The sequence below is a fragment of the Aythya ferina genome, assembly GCF_964211825.1.
Source record: "Aythya ferina genome assembly, chromosome: Z".
NCBI classification, from domain to species: Eukaryota; Metazoa; Chordata; class Aves; order Anseriformes; family Anatidae; genus Aythya; species Aythya ferina.
The window spans coordinates 25,518,189-25,536,425 of NC_140299.1; the positions used below are offsets into that span (position 1 = coordinate 25,518,189).

General features: G+C 44.8%; 1 protein-coding gene across 2 annotated transcripts; it reads right to left on the bottom strand.

Moving 5' to 3' along the window:
• Positions 1-436: 436 nt before the first annotated feature.
• Positions 437-17,799, bottom strand: CRHBP (corticotropin releasing hormone binding protein). Of its 2 annotated transcripts, none has more exons than XM_084504392.1 (10): positions 17,714-17,799; positions 16,126-16,373; positions 11,566-11,679; positions 9,723-10,130; positions 9,218-9,311; positions 8,491-8,648; positions 6,263-6,473; positions 4,794-4,942; positions 2,377-2,494; positions 437-1,203 (listed from the first exon to the last, which is right to left on the bottom strand). In XM_084504392.1, exons 4-10 carry the CDS (start codon positions 9,984-9,986, stop codon positions 1,046-1,048), a joined length of 1,152 nt encoding a protein of 383 aa, XP_084360518.1. In that variant the 5' UTR covers positions 9,987-10,130; positions 11,566-11,679; positions 16,126-16,373; positions 17,714-17,799; the 3' UTR covers positions 437-1,045. The 2 variants fall into 2 exon arrangements, with proteins under 2 accessions (XP_084360518.1, XP_084360519.1); XM_084504393.1 differs by lacking the exon at positions 17,714-17,799 and adding an exon at positions 16,530-16,628 and having other exon boundaries at positions 9,723-10,286.
• Between the last annotated feature and the right edge of the window lie 438 nt (positions 17,800-18,237).

The window sequence follows — 18,237 nt, forward strand, 5'->3', positions numbered from 1 at the left end:
TCAGAGAAGAAGCTGTTTGCCCCCACGTTTGCCAGGTGGCACTCACAGAAAACATACAAATCCATCCACGCTCTGCCAAGCTTGGACAGAGCTGTGGTCCTCTGCTGTGCTTCCTAGAGCTCTCCAGGCTTACACTCCTCTTCTGGGTCACCAAAGATGAGAAAAATAACATGTATTTGTGTATCAGACTTCACATGTATTCTGGACATTTGACCAAAAACCTTAAATGGGAAAGGTGCTGGTAGGTGGCATGTGCTGCATAAGAAGGTGTAGGCAACACTGTTAAACACATTTATGCCCATAACGTTACTTTAATAGTTTACAGTTTTACAGCTACATATGTTCAAAATGATAATTTCCAGAAAACTGCACAAGACTTGGGAAGTTCAACAAAAATGTTTTAAAGAGCTCTTCAGAAAAATACAACATCATAGTGTTTTGCCAACTCTTGGAATGTATTTATTCATGTTTGGGTTTGTGTAAGGAAGTTTCCATGCTTTAAATTTTTATTAAAAACATGTCATTAGAAATAAATACCACATTTATAGTCATAAACAAACAAGTCATTTTTGCACACACTACTGCTGGATTTCCTTTTACAAAACTGGAAATGTATTCCACCATCTTATTTTTTTTTGTTTATTCCTGATATAAAAGGATAAAGTTAACCATATGAAGTTTATACTTATCAGTTTTGTGTGTGCTCAGACTGAATACACTGAGGATTTATGTCTGTTTCCCTAATAACACTTATATTGGAAACATAGACTTCTGTTCTTGCTATTGATTTTGAATATAGTAAATTATCCTAAATATTGCAGAAAAATTATCATGGTAGTAACAAAGATTAATATACTTTTTCCTGCTTTCTCATGAGAATGACTGATTTGTATGGGGAAAAAAAGGGGGAATATGCTTGTACTGTAGAAAGGCTCAAAGGATCGATAACACCAGCTGGTAAAGGAAAAATACTTTTTTTTTTTTTTTTTTTAATTTGCCAGAACCTTATTGTCATTAGCTGTGTGAAAAAATGTTGCCTGGTTTCTCAGATACTAGGGAAGCAGAATTCCTCAATGCTGTTCTCTTTTCTGTTTTCTATTTCCTGCAGATCAAGCTGATAGTACTCAAACGTCACACGATTGATGTGCTTGCCACTGGAGACCATTCGTAGCACAGTATTGTCACAACCAATCTTCATTTGGGCTAATTAGGGAAAAGGGATAGAGACATAAGGATAAATTTATACCAGAGAGAGGGAAAAGTGATATGTAGTGTTGGGAATTACAAAGCACTAATGCATACTGCTTTGGAAACAAAGCACATTTGGGTGTAGCGATGACCGTCCGGTAGTGGCATTGCTGACTAAATGCCTTCCTCTGCATTTGTTGGCTTTACTTTATAATGGCCTGGCTATTTCATTAAATGTTGTAGCCTTTACTCATGCAAACACCACTCACCTCCCATCCATCTGCAGTCTCAACTACAGACATGACACGGAATTTATACATGCTTGCACTCACTGGTTAGATACCACAAGTGACAGGCGAGAACAGCGGCACCCTATCCTGGAGATCTCCAAAACTAACAACACTGAAACACTGGGAGAGCAGAGACACAAGATGGGATTTTCCTTCCTTTACGCTGCCAGGAAAGCATGCTTTGATCTTTTTGCAGTGCTCATTATTTGCTCAGTTCCAGTGCTTACTTGTTAAGGCTTTGGTCAGTGCCTGGACCATTAGGCTGTGGTGTGTTGAAAGGTGATGGAGAGGGTACTCCAAGGTACCACACTCCCTCGGCCCCACATCTGTGTGCTGCAGAGCTCTATCCATCTCATCACTGCAACACTGCTTTCTCTCCTCAATTAAATATTAGGGAAACTGGAAATTGTTATTTATGTGTGGAGAAAGAAGTCACTGACATGGCACTGTTGTGAAAGAGGCTCAGCCTGAAAGCAGTGGGTGAGGGTTTTGAGGCTTTTTGGGGTATGCTTTGCTTCTACAGCAGAAAGGAAGGCACTGAGAACACAACAAAAGTGAGAAAAAATGCCTGAACTGAAAATGTAACTCCTCTACCTTCATTTATTATGACTTTCCAGGCTTGTCTGTCTGTTGACACTAATAATAATATGTGTCATAGGAAAACTGTTTTAAAAATGTATATAACTTGATTATAATTACCGCAGGGGCAAGTGAAGGTATTCATGGGTGTGCTGCATCACACCCCGCCTGCTACAGGCTCGAAGAGATTTAGCTCTCGTGTTCTGCTACATGTGAAGTTCACCAGTCTAGAGGAAATCTGGGTTTGAGAAGGCCCTGCATGGCCCTCTCTGGTTTGGTATTTTGTCATGCAGAGGTAAGTGGAAGAAGGAGTACTCACCAGACCCATGAAAGGAGTGACAGAGATCAGCTAGTGGAAACATCTTGGATGGGTCTAAACCAGTTCCCCCCAACAGCTCTACAAAATCTCCCACTCCCGCACAGCCTGCTGATGGTTTCTAAGAAGACAGAGATTAAAAGTTATTTGTTTTTTTCATCAAAATATAGCAATTTGCTAGACAAGACTGCAGTCAACAGCAGGTTTTAGAGTACTTTGTGCTCAAATCCATGTGAAATCAAAGCTGTTCTCATCTCAATCAATAAATAGTACTTCAATTTGTGAGTTAATTTAAGAGACTCTCAGAGAAAGATCTAAGTGAACTCTGGAAAATCACTGGCTTGCAGTTAAGTTGTCGATCCAGTTGCTTTCAGTGCAAGTAAGCAATCTCATTCTGGGTGCAATTAATTTGATGTGTAATCAAATTAATAGAGCCATAGGGCCGCACGCATGCCCACACAGCTGGCAGACAGTAACTTAGGCTCCAAAATAACCTCGCTTTCAGATTCCTAAGCAGAAAGTAATGCCAAATCTCACCGTTCTGACTAAGAGAATAGTCCCTGCTGTGGTCTCTTGTCTGCCCAATACTGAATAATGGGCCATCTCAAAGTCTGTTTTGGGACAAGTTGTTTCTAGGCATCCTGAACCATCAGCCCTGAAGCTGCTGGTTCACAGGCTTCAAGAGCAGAGAAGGAGCTCCTGGCAGGACAGAGACATCGGCTTTTTGATCAGGCGTACTGGTATTTTCTAGCTAACTTGTAATAAAGGAAGATTTTTTTCCTCTTATGTATTAAAACTTTACACTTGATTTAAATTTTTGTTTGCCTTTGTTTTCTTGTAACAAGAGTGGGGGTCTCCTTCTTTGTAGTGTGGAAGAGTGAGTGTCCCTGTGAAAACAGCATGTAAGGCAAGGCTACAGCTATGGACTGGTCTGAGGCAATCAATATTTAAAATCCGCACCTTCTGTAATTCTGTGACTGATTTTGCCCTCATGCACCAAGCTGTGAGCTGAATTTCCTCAGTCTGGCCAGTCTCTATCTGCACTGCAAGACTGACCATCTTTTCCTGAGCACTTCCCATCTGTGCTCAGACCTTTCCTTGCTCACCACTTGCCCACACCTTGTTCCCTTTTACTGTGCAAGCAAAATTTAAACATCTCTTAAAAACTCCTCACTCCCCTCTAGGAACTTCCCCATATCCATTTTCCAGTTGATCTGCAGCCTGGGTCGTGCAGTCTCAGGACTCTCAAGACACTATCAGACTCCTAACAGCTCCACCTCTGGTATGATTTACTCTTTTCATTTGAATTTTTAAGCCTGTCCACCTCCAATCTTTTTTTTTTTTTTTTTTTTTTTTTTTTTTTTTTTCTTTCTTTCTGCAGAATTAGCAGATCAGCTCCTGCTGCTGATCAGCATATACAGCTAACATTTATTGCTCATTTTTTGTCTTGACAAAAATAGATCATTTCTGCAGTTTCACTCAAGCTGCCCTTTATGCTGTCTGCTGGTGGGGTACCACACACAGACTCAAATAGCTGTGTCTTCATTTTGCTCTAACCTTTTCCTTAAAGCTCTTCTTGGTGCAAACCACTCAAAACAAAAAAAAAAAAAAAACAAAAACAGATTAGCAACAGAGCCCCCTGTGTTGCCCTGACAGGGATTTGTTCACTGTTTCTTGTCTTGTTTCCACCAGTTGCCTGCTGAATTTCTGTCTTCTCATGTCCTGCCTCCCACCAGCACCTTGCCTGTGTCAGCTGTGTGCCCTGACTGCTGCTCAGACACAGGCAATCCCCACGGAGGACCTCAGCTACCAGTCTCACTGGAACCAGAAAACAAACTTTTTTTTTCTATCCTTCTGGACATCTTCACCTTTTCAGACCTCCCAGGCCCAGGGTGCTACCAACAGCTCTTGTCCTCTCCTGCCTGCTCATCACTTGAGCATCAAATGCTGTGCATCAGAGCAAACAGAGCAGAGGATGCTCAGCACACTGAGCATCTGTAGTGAACACATCTGTTTTTTCACCATGCTCATACCTCACTGCCTAACCTGCATCTCCTTTCTCTGTTCAGAGTGCTTCCCGCTTTCATTAGTTTAAATGCAGACAGACAGCTCTGAGAGAACACTCTTTTCTTTCTAATTAAATGCTTGCTGTAACAAAGAGTAAGAAATATTTACATGTGCTAATGGTACTTTGCATAATTTGATTGCCTCTGCAATGTTACAGAGTCAATAACAGCAGAGACAGACCCAGCTCTGGTCTCTGGGGGTGCTGGCACGCATGGTGGGCACATACATGATCTGGAGCACACATGCCCTAAAAGCCAGTGCTGTGGTCATCCCTTCTTCACCCCTTCCTCCCCTGTCCATGCCCAGAGAAGATGCACGTGGTAGTGATTTATTAAGAAACAAAACCCACTCACCTTTAGAAAGAGGCCATTTAAATGTCCCAGGATGAGATCGGATATTTTTATCACCACTGGGTATATTATAGAAAAGCTGCAGTTTCTGTGCTGATGAGGAATGACCATGGTGAACCTTCCCGAGGGAGTCTGAGAGATGACATTGCAAGCTGGGGCACAGGAGAAGGTGCAGATGTTACTTGTACAGCCATTACTGCCCACATTTAGCAAAATCGTGTACTTTTGGTACTAACAAGTAAAAAACAATTTAACAGCTGAGAGTTAAAACCAAAATACTAAAAAGTATGCCTAAAATATTTTTAGGTTTTCTCACCTAGCATTTATTCCCTAGAAATTTCCTTCCCATTGCTTATGGTGTAGAATGGGTTCTATCAGAATTTGAGGGTGAGGCCATCAAATAGGAGAGCTCACACCCCAAATCCACGCGTCAGGGATTTGTGTTCTCAGGGGCTCCTACTTTTTGCCAGTTAAAGCGAAATATGGATGAAGGGCTTTCATTTACCTTTGACTTGTCATTGCACGATACTGCCAGCAAACCCCCAAGCCCTCTCCTGCTCCTTATAACTGGGGTTCCCTTACCCTGTGACACACCCCACTCAAACTAGAGCAGGCACATGCTTATTTTGTTTTGAAGTTCAAAATCATCAGTTCAGGTAGTAGCTTATCGCTGGTGTGCGTGACCCAAGGGATCCTCCATGCAGGCAATGGAGGCCTGCAGCTGCTTTGGCCAGCAGTTGATGGACAGAAGCAAGCTCCAGCAGTTGCACACAATGATCAGGTCCATGGGCACAAAGCCACACCAGCCTGGAGACCCAGTGTCCAGGCTCGTGTCTTAACAACTCAAAGTTAGGGAAGGGCAGACATGCTCTCACCTTCATCTTTCGCATTGTAAGGCAGATGAATCAGATTTATTAGTCAAACAGCTTAAATACTGAAGATAGATGTCCTGTCCTCTTTTGGAAAAGTGTTGCAAGTGACCAATATTTGTACCTTGCTAGCTCGTGGGCTCAGGGAAATAACTTGCGAGTAGGTCCTTGGGATCATATATCACTCTCCATGTTACTGTTCAATATACTGATTGTACTGCTGAACTTTTTCAAATATTTTTTCCTCATTGTTCACCCAGATTTAGAAATTGCTCAGATTAAAATCTCTAGTTTAATACTACCCGTTCAAGCCAAATGTGACAGGACACAACAATATTAGATTTGAAGAGATCATCTTTGAAAGAAAGATCCTTCTTGTCCTGAATACAGAAGAAATTATGAAGTTCTCTTGTATAGTTCTCTAATTTTCTTTCCTGAGATACAAGCTGAGCCTGAGTCAAACCGCCAGGCAGGCAGCTCCACAAAAGTCACTGGAACTGTGTTGGTACAGATAAAATCAGAGAGAATTCAGTGCAAACCATCACTTTTGTTTTGCTTTCCACCTCAGAGGTAAGCTATTTAATTAGATAAAATAAGACTTACGGAAGAGGTTGGTAGTTTTCTTGACTGTGACAGTAAATCCATTGCCTGGGTGGTGAATCCTGAAGAAGATCATCGCCACGTTCTGTGATGACCTGACGCTCCTCTGCATGTTGCCACTTTCACAGAAGTCTGTGTATCTTTCAGAATTGGGGAGGGGATGGTCCAAGGAACTAGGAAATTTCTCTCCTTTGAGTATCCAGCCATCAAATACCTATAGGGGTTCAATAATTGAAACCAGGGCTTTTGCATATCATCCTCTCAGCAGAGAAGAGAAGTGTAAAGTGTTACGCTGTTTTATTTTGACACCAGATAGCTTGTTAAAAACCCCTAGGTAAAGCCAAAAAATCTTTGCATTTATCTATTTCCTAACATTTAACTAATAATTAAAGCTTAAATCAATATTTAGGAATGGGATGGTTATAAATTTTATTGTTTTTATTTCCTTCAGGTGACAATTTTGGTGACTTGTTTTTGAGGGAGACAGCTCTCTTTGCTCCAACACCATCAAATTCACATCAGTTTTTGATTTATTAGTACTGCTGTTCAATTGCTACTAAAACTAATTTTTAATGTGAAAGCCACATCAAACAAAAGTCACACTTCTGAGCTGTGGACATGAAGTCCACTGACCTGCCTGTAATCTTCCACCATCCATGTTTTGCAGCTTGTCTTCAATGTGCCCAGAGCCCCCCAGAGCATCCATGTTTCAGTCCAAAGGAAAAGCACGATAAATCTTAGGGGAGGAATTATCAGCAGGGGGATTGCTCTCACCTGTGTCTTTTCTTTCAGCTCACTGTAATCACTAGAAAGCACAACAAATGCTGCCTACTGGGCTAGAGCTTAAGCAGCAACCTCTGCAAATCTTTCTTTCACAACAGAAATAGCAACAAATTGGCCCTCACCATGTTCGGGAAGACCTGTCAGAAACATGCCAGAACTGGAAATCTGTGTTAACCCTAGCACAGCTGTGCAGTTACCTTCCCTTCCTAGCACTTCCAGTTCCCTCCTGCCTGCTCTCACCTGATAACTCCTTTTGTGCTCTGATCATGCTTTGAAAATCGGAGGACCAGATCCTGCTGCTGCTGCGGTGAGTAATCCTGATGTGAGCGTGTGTGGGACGTTTTGGTGGAAGACCTGCAGGATTGGTTTCCAGATTTGCTAGAACTGCAAATTTTCTGAACTTGTGAGAAGCAGCTGCCCAAATCACATCAGGGAAAAGCTGCCTGTATGAATACAGTAGCAACTGGGGACACCATAATCAGAGGAAGGAAACCTTTATAAAGTTTTAAAGGTTGCTTGCTATTTTTTTTTTAGCTTTCACAAGTATCTATGAGTCTAGGAAGAAAATCCCTGAAATCATCCTGTAGCAACATTTGGAGAGACCCCAACCAAGGGACAGAGGGACAAGACCCCCCAGCAGAGGGACAAGGACAGGGCTAAAGGGCAGTTTTCCTCCTCCTTCCCGCCCCCCCCCCCCCCCCCCCCCCCGCAGCTCAGCTTGCAGCCATTCAGGAGGGGCTCTGTGCTGTGCATAAAGGGCAGAGCAAGAGGTAAAGGGAGCAGGCAGGTACCTTCAAACCTCCCCTCACCACCAAAACTGAGTTCAGGTCTTGGTCACACATCTGTCTGCTACCAAATTGCTCCAGTAATTTATTTTTTTTTTTAGTTCTGGACTATAAATGGCTTTGCATCACAGACCTCTCTCTGCTTGGAGCATGCTCTAGCAGGGCCATTTGATAGTCTTTCCTGCAATGATCCACACATTAACAAGTTAATGCAGTGAGTGGAGGTCCTCACAAAGTAATAGCATTTCAGAGGGCTGTCATTATCTCCTCACATAATTTATGTTATCACAGAGACAACAAGAAAACCCTCCTACCGGGGCTGAGAGCCTTGGCTAGCACCGACCAAGCTTTTTGGTCAGTCTGCCAGCTGCAGACACTTCAGTGGAGGTGCTCCTGGAAAAGTTCGGAAGAGACCATGCTGCAGTTTGGAGACTGATTCCCTGCCTGCGATAGACTTTGCTTTATGGGGGTGGTGGTGGTGGGAATGCCACCAAAGCACCTGGGGGAGGAGGAGCAGCAGTCCCAGAGATGGATGCTTTGTAAAAGGCTGTTCTGTATGCGCACACACACACACGCACTCACGTGCCCTTCCACACACAGCCAGCATCTCACACACCAGAGCAGGGACACAGGGACAAGCAGCAGGAGCTGCCAACTCCTTACCTTCAGGAAATCGCCTCCTTGGCAGTCAATGTCTACGAAGTCATAGTCTATCGTGATGAGCTCCTCAGGCTCGCCGATGAAGAAGGTCGCACAGTGCAGCTGGGGCTGCTCTGCGGTGAAGGTGAACTGCCCCTCTATACTCAGCATGTCAATGCAGCCTGCAGGGACAGAGCCGGGAGCTGCTGCCTCTGCCTGCTCAGAAGGGAGACCCAGTGCCCACTCCCCCTGCACAGGGAAGGGGAGAGCGAGGAGAGACCCCGCACTGAGACCCAGTCAGTAGGGAGGAGAGAAAGACGGCTGAGCAATCGGGGATGCTCACAGGTGTGGTGGGGGAAAATGACACATCACAGCATCTCTGAGCTGAAAACTGCATCTGCATGTGTACACAAGTGTATAAAGACTGAGTTCCTTTGTATTTATCCCTCATCACAGCTTTTCCATCTACCACTTCCCCTGGAGACAGACCCTGCCCGCGACTGCAGGTGGATGACCCCCAACCTCCTCCCATCAGTGGAAAATCAGTTCTGACCCCCAGCCTCCTTCAGAGCCCCTCTTTGAGCTCTCTGCCTCAGCCACAGCTTGCGGAGGTTTTAACACTCTGCCTGTCTCCCCCCTGCCCTGCAAAATGCACCTGCAGCTCTGTCACTCCCAAATTACCCCAAGCTCACCCCCCCCCAGGAACCTCCCACTCCTCAGAGAGACCCAGCAGAGCTTTGAAGAAACTCACGGAGCGACCGCCGGTAGATCTGTCCTGCAGAAAGCTCTCGCTTCAAATCTTCGCTGAGGAGTAGGAAGGGCTCATCTTCACCAGCATCCCTTACCTGTCAGGGAAACAGGGCAAGAAGAGGCTGGGGCAAAGCAAAAAACAGCCCCCTCCTTGCACTTCTCTAAAATAGGTGCTGGCAGATTAAATCCCTTCTCCAGGAAGGGTGCAGCTGTGCAAGAGCTTAGTCAGAAAGCTGCTTTAGTGGGGGAGCAAACCTGCACCTTAGAGGTTAGCCCAGCTCAGCACACAGCAAGTGTCTCAATTACTTAGCAAAAAGTGCAAGTTTGAGAAAAGGACAAATAAATGAAAGGAGTGCTTTTATATTAATGTCACACCTCTGGTCAGGTGCAGAGGGAATGGGAATAGGAAAGGAGAGTCAAATCCCAATTCTCAGGAGATGGAAATAAAGTTAGAAGAGAGCAGAAAAGCACATCAAGGTGCGTTAGCCATCAGCCCCATTGCTCACCTCTAGGTATCTGGTCTCCCCTTTGTAGGCTGCCAGGAAGATGAGGACAAGGTGACACTGAAGCTGGAAGGCAGACGGCATGCTGGCACCCCTCTCTGCCCACGCTAAGTGCCTGCTGCTCTGTGCTGGGAGGCAGGAGCCGCCAGGGCATCTTCCAGCGACTCTTTTTATAGAGCTGTTGGGAGGGGAGGCACTTGGTCCCCGTACTGATAGGGTAACCCATGGTAACTGAATTCCTCTCGCAGTGACACAGTACGTGGGCATGACGAGGGTCCAAATCACAGCCACAGATTCCCCAGCCAACAGCGCTCCCCTTGCTGGCAGATGTCTTTTCTACTTCTCTGTCTGGTGGAGCTGAAAAGCTCCGAGGAGGAGAGCGTGTTCCCGCACAGCCAGGGCGCTTGCTCCCTGTGGTGATTTCCAGTTACTCAAAAGCAAAGTGAGAATCAAAGAGCATCCCTCCCTCCTCCTCCTCCTCTCTGGTCTCAGGGCATTTCAGACCTGCAGGGCTCCTCCTGCTGCTCCGCAGCATGCAGCATGAACACTGACCTCCTGGTCCTGTGCCTGTGGTGGGGGCACAAAGGGGTCTGCAGCAAGTACACAGGAAAATGAGACAGTCCTCTGCAGCAGACACAGCTTTCACACAGAAATTAGGAAAACTTGGGGGTCCTAAGGGAGTATTTCCCACAGAACTGCTGATACAGCTGTCCCTCATCCCTGATCCTCAGGGGAAATTTGAGAAATACCTTCAAAGGATGAACCTGGAGATGAAAATTTGTAACTCTGCAGAGTACTGAAAATCATGAACTCGAACTCAGTGACTAGTTTTATGGCATACTCTAATTTTCCTCTGACCCTGAGTGATCCACTGATGGTGTGCATACAATACCTACAATTTGCCCATCTCAGTCATCTTGATAACATCTTCTCAGCTACGCTTTTCTGTCAAAATCTCATTTTGGTTCAGTAAAACTTAAAAACCAATATGATCCAAACTTGCAGAGCTTTAACTTTGCTGCTCCTGATTTCAATCTTAAGGATGGTAGACAGGAACATTTGCCAGTTGTTTCACACCACTTAATGGTCAAATAATAATAGCAAAAAATACTACTCTGTCTATATGCTTTGATTTTATTATGCTATAATTCTTATGTTTGGAGTTTACTTTAAACTATAATATTCCTCAGTATCTGCATAGCACTTCTGTGATTATGCAGTATCTGCATGATTTCCAATAGCATAAAGAATACTGAGGAAACAGAAAATGTTTTTGAACTTTTCACACTAGGTTGTACTCAAAGGTTGCTAAAACTGCTTCAGGGAACTGTGTGGTTAATTGCTGAATGAACCAAGACTGAATTAATTCATCTTCATGTACTTGCCTTGAATTGTTAACTGCGATTTTAAGCAAGCATCATCAGAAGCACTACGGGAGCTCAGAATTTAAATACTCTGGAGTTCTTCAGGGACTGAACTTGTGGAGGAAAGCTGTAGGGTTTAGCCACAGCCTGTGAGAGGGTGGCTGGGAGGTTGCTCGGGGTGGTGTGAGATGCCCCAGAGACCACCAGGAGCCTGCATGACCTGAGGGGGTTGCAGAAGAGCCCAGCCTCTTGTACTTCTCTGATCACACACTTGCTTTCTGAAGAGAAGAAGAAAGTCAGGATCATTGCATAGCAGGCAGCTTGGTGCTTGTTTGGAAAATAACAGAGGTTTGACTAAAGTAGCCAGAAGTGGTAGCTGGAGACCTACTACAGCCCCAATAAGAACCTCACTCCCCCTGCTCCCCATATTCCCAGCCCTTGGCAGCCCCCAGCCCCATTCTGGCTGGGGTGCCTGCACTTACCCTGCCGGCCTAAGCCTCAGAGACTGTGTCCTCCTTGGATGCCTTTACTAAGTGAGGAAGAGTGCTCGGTTGTCTGAGGATTTCACCAGTTACTGAAGATTTGGTTGAATTCATCTGCAAAAAGGAGTGAAGGACAGGTGACACTGCAGCAAAACCTGTCTATTTCAGATCATCTGTGATCTGATCTGCTCTCACAAAATACACCAAGAGAAACACCATGGTTTTAAACCCTTCCCAGTGAAGGGTAGCTGAGGCCTGGGCTAACACAGCATTACCTAGGGGGGGTGCCCAGAAGAGCAGGTAACCCTGGGGCCATAGCACAGCAAGCTGCTGGCACCAGGAGGTGTGAGGACTGTAATACAATCTTGAAGATGGTGGAGAAAGGTGAGGAGCCACCTCAGGCCTACAAAGGCTTCATGCTTCTGACACAGCACCTGCAGGAGTTTGCTTTGAGCACTGCAAATATTCTGCATGGCGTTATTGCTAAAGCTAAACTCAGATGCCTGTTGCTGTAGAAGGGGAATTCACTATTAGCAGGGACACTCATGCAACTTGCTGTTTCCTCCGTGCCACATCTTGCTTTGCATTTCAGCTCTGTGCTCAGCAGCAACTGGTGAGGAAGGCACAGTGACATCCTGCCCAGCCTCCTCGTGAAGCCACCCAGCACCAGAGGTGATTCCCTGCTTCCTAAAGCATAGGGCTAACACAGTCACAGGATGGTTGAGGTGGAAAGGACCTCCATTCAGCCCACCCCAAACCCTGAGTTGCCCCTCTGCCGTCAGAGTCTCCCCTTGCCTGCACAGACCAGACCCTCGCTCCAGCTCTGCGTGTGCTTAAGGATGAGGCTGAACTTGTCAGATGTGATTACACCTATCAAAGCAAAGAAAAATCAGCAATTTAATCAGGGTTCAAAATATCCCTAGGGCACTTTGGAAGGGAAAAGCACCTTAAATATGATACAAACCCTTGGGCAAATGAGAAGAGTGCCTTTATTTATTTATTTTTTTATTTTTATTGGGTTGAGTCACAGTAACACTTAATAGGACAATTTTGTTTTGTTAACATCAGATTACATAACAAAGAAAAGCACATTCCCACCCTGTCCAACCCCGCTGTAGACCAGATAATCTCATGCTGAGACACCTCCACTACACCAGCAACCTCTGTGGCTGTAACACAGCCCTGGGAGCACCTATCTCCTGCCTGGCAGAAGCAGGACATCACCTGCCCTACACCGTGGTGGCACCTCAGATCCTGCAGAGCATTGTACTGCTAGAGCTGGGGTCTGTAGGTGGGTTCAGATGCCCACAGCTGCCTGTCCCATGGTGAAAATTCCCCCACACAGTGTTGGGAGCTTGTAGGTGTCTTGTCAGCTGCTTTTTCAGACAAGAGAGATCGCAGTTGTGGTGAGAGGTGGAGAAAATACAGCAGAATAGAGAGTAGTGAAACAAGCCTTGTTTACTCTCCCCTGTGGAGATCAAGTGATGCTCTGTGCTATAATGCAGTCAGTAATTGTGTTTTCCTTTCCTTTGAGGTAAGGTGGTTGGTACTGTGAGGCTGTGTACGATGATCTTGGAACTGAGCTTTGCAGAAAGCAGTGCTCCAGCTACAGGCACTCCTTAGGGCTGCCTTGATGATGAGAACAGGGACTGGGTGTTACAAACCACATAGGACCCCTGGTCTCCAAAAGGGTTTTTTGAGCCCGCAGCTCCCTAAAACAACACTCTTCCATGCTTGAATTCCTGTGAAAGGTCATTATATTTCCACACAAGCTTCTTCACAACCATAGCACAGGCTGTAGCCATCATTCCCTCCTCTCAGAGTGGAAATTTCCCCTGCAGCTAATTGCCCCCTACACCCAAGGGAAGCCCAGAGCTTTCTCACTCCACACAAACCACAGCTCCTGGATTTCCTGTGATATACCTGTTGAAAACTTTGGTCTTCTAATTTGGGCCATATTTTAAACCCTGTATTTCTTAATTCCCCTGGGCTGCAGCCTGAGTCTTAGCACAAGCACCAGAGCAGATCAAACCTCCCTCTAACACCAGAACCTCAGACAAATGTTAGTTTTCCTGTATAGCCACATCCCCATGCAAGCTCTGTCTCCTTCACGCCGCAGGGAACATCCCAGTGACAGGCTGCTGCACATCCCACAGGGACTCCCCTGCTCGTCCACACCAGGCAAATCCTCTGCCTGCTCAGAACAGCAGCAAGCCCATAGTGCTTCACCACCAACAGCATGGGTAAGAAGGACTTCTCCTGCCTCAGGCAGTCCATCCTCAGCTGCTCATGCTGATTTCTCATGGATGCTCAGCCCAGCTGGAGAAACGATGCAGGGCATTGAATGTGCAGGACCTCTGGCTGTGGTTTAACCTTCTTGCTGTGTCAGCTGCTAAACACTGTGCTGAGTTAACATGTATTTCTCTTATGCTTATCCCTGCTTTAATTCAGAATTAAACAAGAAAGTAGCTTTTCCTTTTCTATGGTGTCTGGGAAATGTAACACTATCTAGCTGTTGCTGTTTCTCATGTGGCAGCAGGTCCCACACCATTGTCTGTGTCTTTGCACATAGGGGATTGCTGCACATCACTGGCATTTTATTATAGAGCTATGCCATTCAACTGGCTGCAATCCCTTCCACATATTAGTCCTGAACAGTGGGATTAACTAGCCTAGATTAAGGAGACAAAGAAATCTAGAGGCTCTAAAATGTCATAATTACTACTGTGAGGGGCAAGTTTTCAATCCCGTGATTACTAAATTCTTTGCTAGCAATCAATTACTGCTCTGAAAAAAAATGCCATGGAAAAGGAAACAAAGGTGAGGCTGCATGAAAAATCACAGCTGCAGGGGTCATTAGGAAACCATATCCTTAATATAGACTTACACAGAACATCACTTCAAAGCCTGAGGGATTGTGAAACTAGAGCCACATGTTTAGAATAGAAGGGAATGACAGAACAGAGTAGCTCATTTGGAAGGGATCTTCAAAGATTATCTAGTCCAACTGCCTGAGGAAGCTCCTGCCTCTAGTCCATTTCCCTTATCCTATAAGTCACCATAGGAAACACTGAAGTCCCTGAATCCCTTCACAGTACTCACAGATCATTACTGAACACTTCACTTCAGTTCTGAGGGCTAGAGGGGAAGATTTTGTATTCCCATACATCTCCATTGCCCCAGGCTCCTATGCATGTTTCTGCCTCCTCCCTTGCAGGTGCTGGGGAGAAGGAGAAAGAAGAGGAGTGAGACTTTGCAGCCACATCCCATTGCTAACCATCAGGTCCCCTCTCCACTAACAGGTTATGCCATGCTATGTGTTACCACAGCTGATTAGGGCCAGTTAATTGTCAAGACATGGTGCCAAATTTCTCTGTGTGTCCAGCACACACTGCCTACCACACCCCAGGGCAATGGGTCACTGCTCTGCCCAGGTCCTGGCCAGGGAGCAACCTGTAGTACAGAAAAATCAATGGAGAGCTAATTAACATCTCAAAAACCCTTGTCATTTGGAGGGCCCAAAATGTGACTGACAGACCCCTTGGAACTGTGATGATCATAACTACATGATCATGACTACATCTGGGGACCACTTGTGGCATGAGATGTGAGTTTCTTTGTTGCCACAGCAGTAATTGGTGGATAAGCACCCATTCTACAAAACGCACCGGTGGAACTACTGGAAAAAAAAAAACAGTTTAAGTAGCCAGGCTGTTGTCATACAACAGGAAAGGTACATCTCAACATGATTAAAGTAATTAAGTTGTGCCTATCAGTGTTTTGATACACAAACCCAACCATAGTTGCAATGACAACTGAAACCAAGCACCAAAAGTACAGTGTTCGGGATCTCATTTTGTACCTTTACTCTACCTCTGTTTTGGGGGAGTCAGGCAAATCTTCTGGCAACATATGATCCATCCTGAACCCAACACTCCTCCCACTGCAGGCAATGGGCATTTCTGCCACTACCTGCTGTCCCCAGCTCTGTGTGCTGGTAGAGGAAAATCTACCACCTCTTCCAAGCCTTGCAGTACATCTTTCTGTAATGACACTTCTGTTACTTGTGTGTGTATGAATAAGTTGGCCTTAAATAGAGATGAACTTTCAGTAAGGTGAAGTAAATGTAGCTTGTTAACTCTGGGCAGTTTAACACAAGAGATGTGTGATTTGTTATGTTGAGTAGCTTTGAGAAATGACGAATGCCTGTGGATTGGTGAACAGAAAGACTATCAGCATTGTGCAGGCTTGATGATAAGTGTTGCATTAACACTATTTATGGCATTGAATAAGAACAGGAATTGTGAAGCTCGCAGTTTAGCGGGTTACAAATAATCAAGCAAATATTATATTCAGACACTGAGATTACCCTGAGGGCGATGATCACTACGAGCTCTGCCTGTGACTCAATGCAGAGTCTACACAAAGCAGTTGGGGCCAAGAAGTGGGAGTGGAGAAAAGTTTTCTCCCAGGAAGAAAAAAAGAGATGTGGGAGGGGGTGATGGGGAAAGGCATGTGCCATGGCTCTGGTGTTAGGAGAGTTTCAGGACATTTGCCCACCTGGGATGTCAACTCTGACCATGGCTCCAACATGAGAGATCTGGTAGATGCTCCATATCTTTGTCCTCCTTTTCTCCATGTCTGCATCCCAACAGATCAGCACTGGGTTGTGTCAGTCTTCACCTAAAGTAGTGGCTTCCCTGACCAGTCCCAGTGTCCTTAGAGAAGAGCAGTTTCCTTCCCAGAATGGGGCACAATTACTGGTGTTGCACTTTGCTTGGAGGCAAACATCAGATTACGCGCCAGACCTGCAGAGGACACAGGGTGTTTCAGCCACTGCTTCCTCTCCTCTCCCAGACTTGAGTTACCAGAACATTTGTCATTTTATTTTCAATGCTGAGGTCACCTTAGAATACAAAATATTATTTTTGGATATATTGAAAAATCTTACTACTTACACACACCTCATTCCAAAATTTGTTAGAATTGGGTCACTGTGAAGAACAAAATTCCTCTCTGACAGAGCTCCCCTTCAAAGAGTGATATGAAATATTTTTCCTATCCAAGGACAAGTACTTCTCAGCTGAAGTGACTGTCTCCTTGATTGATTCTCACTCATCCAGGGAAAGAGCTGTGATTCAACCTGATTGTCTCCAACAGTGTTAGGTATTACAATAATGGGCCATTTCAGAAATACTGTGGATTGTAACACAGTTCAGCTAGTCAATATGAGTCAGATAAGAGATGCCAGCATACCCAGCATATCGATGTATTTATCCTCTCAGCTACTCCTACCACTTAGCTCTTTTTCACATGCATGTAATTCCTCCCCTTCTAGACAGAAGTACCGCAGTGTTTCGTGTCAATGAAAAAAAACAAACATTGAAGGACTTTGAGATCACCTGGCATTCTTCCACCTCCTGAAGCCTAGAGACAGCTTAGACTTTGATAGAAATTTCACAGACCGTCTCTTACCTCAGGTCTGCCAACATGTTTTTTCACTGCACAGAGAAATCAAACTCAGCTTTCAAATTCTCATGAATTGATTTCACTTAATTTGTTTCCTGGGGCAACAAAAAATGACAAAAATTTTCCCTGAGTGACAACTGTAAAATAGGTCATTGATGCAAAGACAAAAAAGCTTTAGCTTCTCCTAGTCAAGACATTTGTAGTTTAACAGGACAGAGCTCTCCAGAACTATATCTCCTCCAACTACCTGTAGCTTAAACATGTGGACCTATCTGCCACTGCCACTCAACATCCACAGCCAGAGCTGGGGAAGATGCAGTTTTTGCAGTGTTCTCAGTTTCCTGACATTTTTCAGCTCACAAAGAAAAAAAAAAAAACAAAAAACAACCTTATCTAAAACCCCAGCAGGTTCACTTGCCCTTCAGCTCCTCACAACTTGTTCTACCCACAGGTTTTTCCTGTCCATGTGCTTTTCTGGGTTCGTGCAACAGATGTGAATGTGGAGTCATCCTAACACATGGAGCTTTAAGAGAGACTCCACCAGCAGAGATACTTGGTACCCATACTATGACTGTTTGCTCTGCAACACACAAAGTCAACCAAGACCTGAGAGTGACAGCTTGTAATTTGAAGGAGATAAACCAAAGGAACATCTCCCACTGATTTATCCTACAAATACCTGTACTCTGAGCAACAGCTTCTTCTATTTTCCTCTCAGCTGCCTTGTTGCAACATTTGCAATTTTACAGATATGTCCTTATTTAGCCAACCAGCTAACAGAAGCACAACTTTCCATTGACGGCTAATTTAAAGTCATAAGCACATGTCCTCAGCTGTTGCAAAATTACGCCACTAAGTGCAATAGGCTTTGTTGTTTTATATCAGCTGAGAATCTACTTGCTAGGGCAAAATAAGTGGATGCAGCTGCAGTTCTCTTCCTTGGGAGTAGTCCCCCTCTTACACAACTGATTGCAGGTGGCTGGAATTTGGTATTTAAAAAGACTTTTTTATTTTTTAATGTATCTGGAGAAGTTCACTCATCTGCTCTGCCTGATGGTTACCCAAGGGCATGTAGCCCAGCTCAGAGGAAAGGACATGGATGAAAATGTCCTTGCTTAGAAAAAAAAGATTGCTAGATCATAAACAAAAAATCTTATCTCATGCAGTATCATGTGGAAGAAGAAAGATAAAATTGAAAATGTG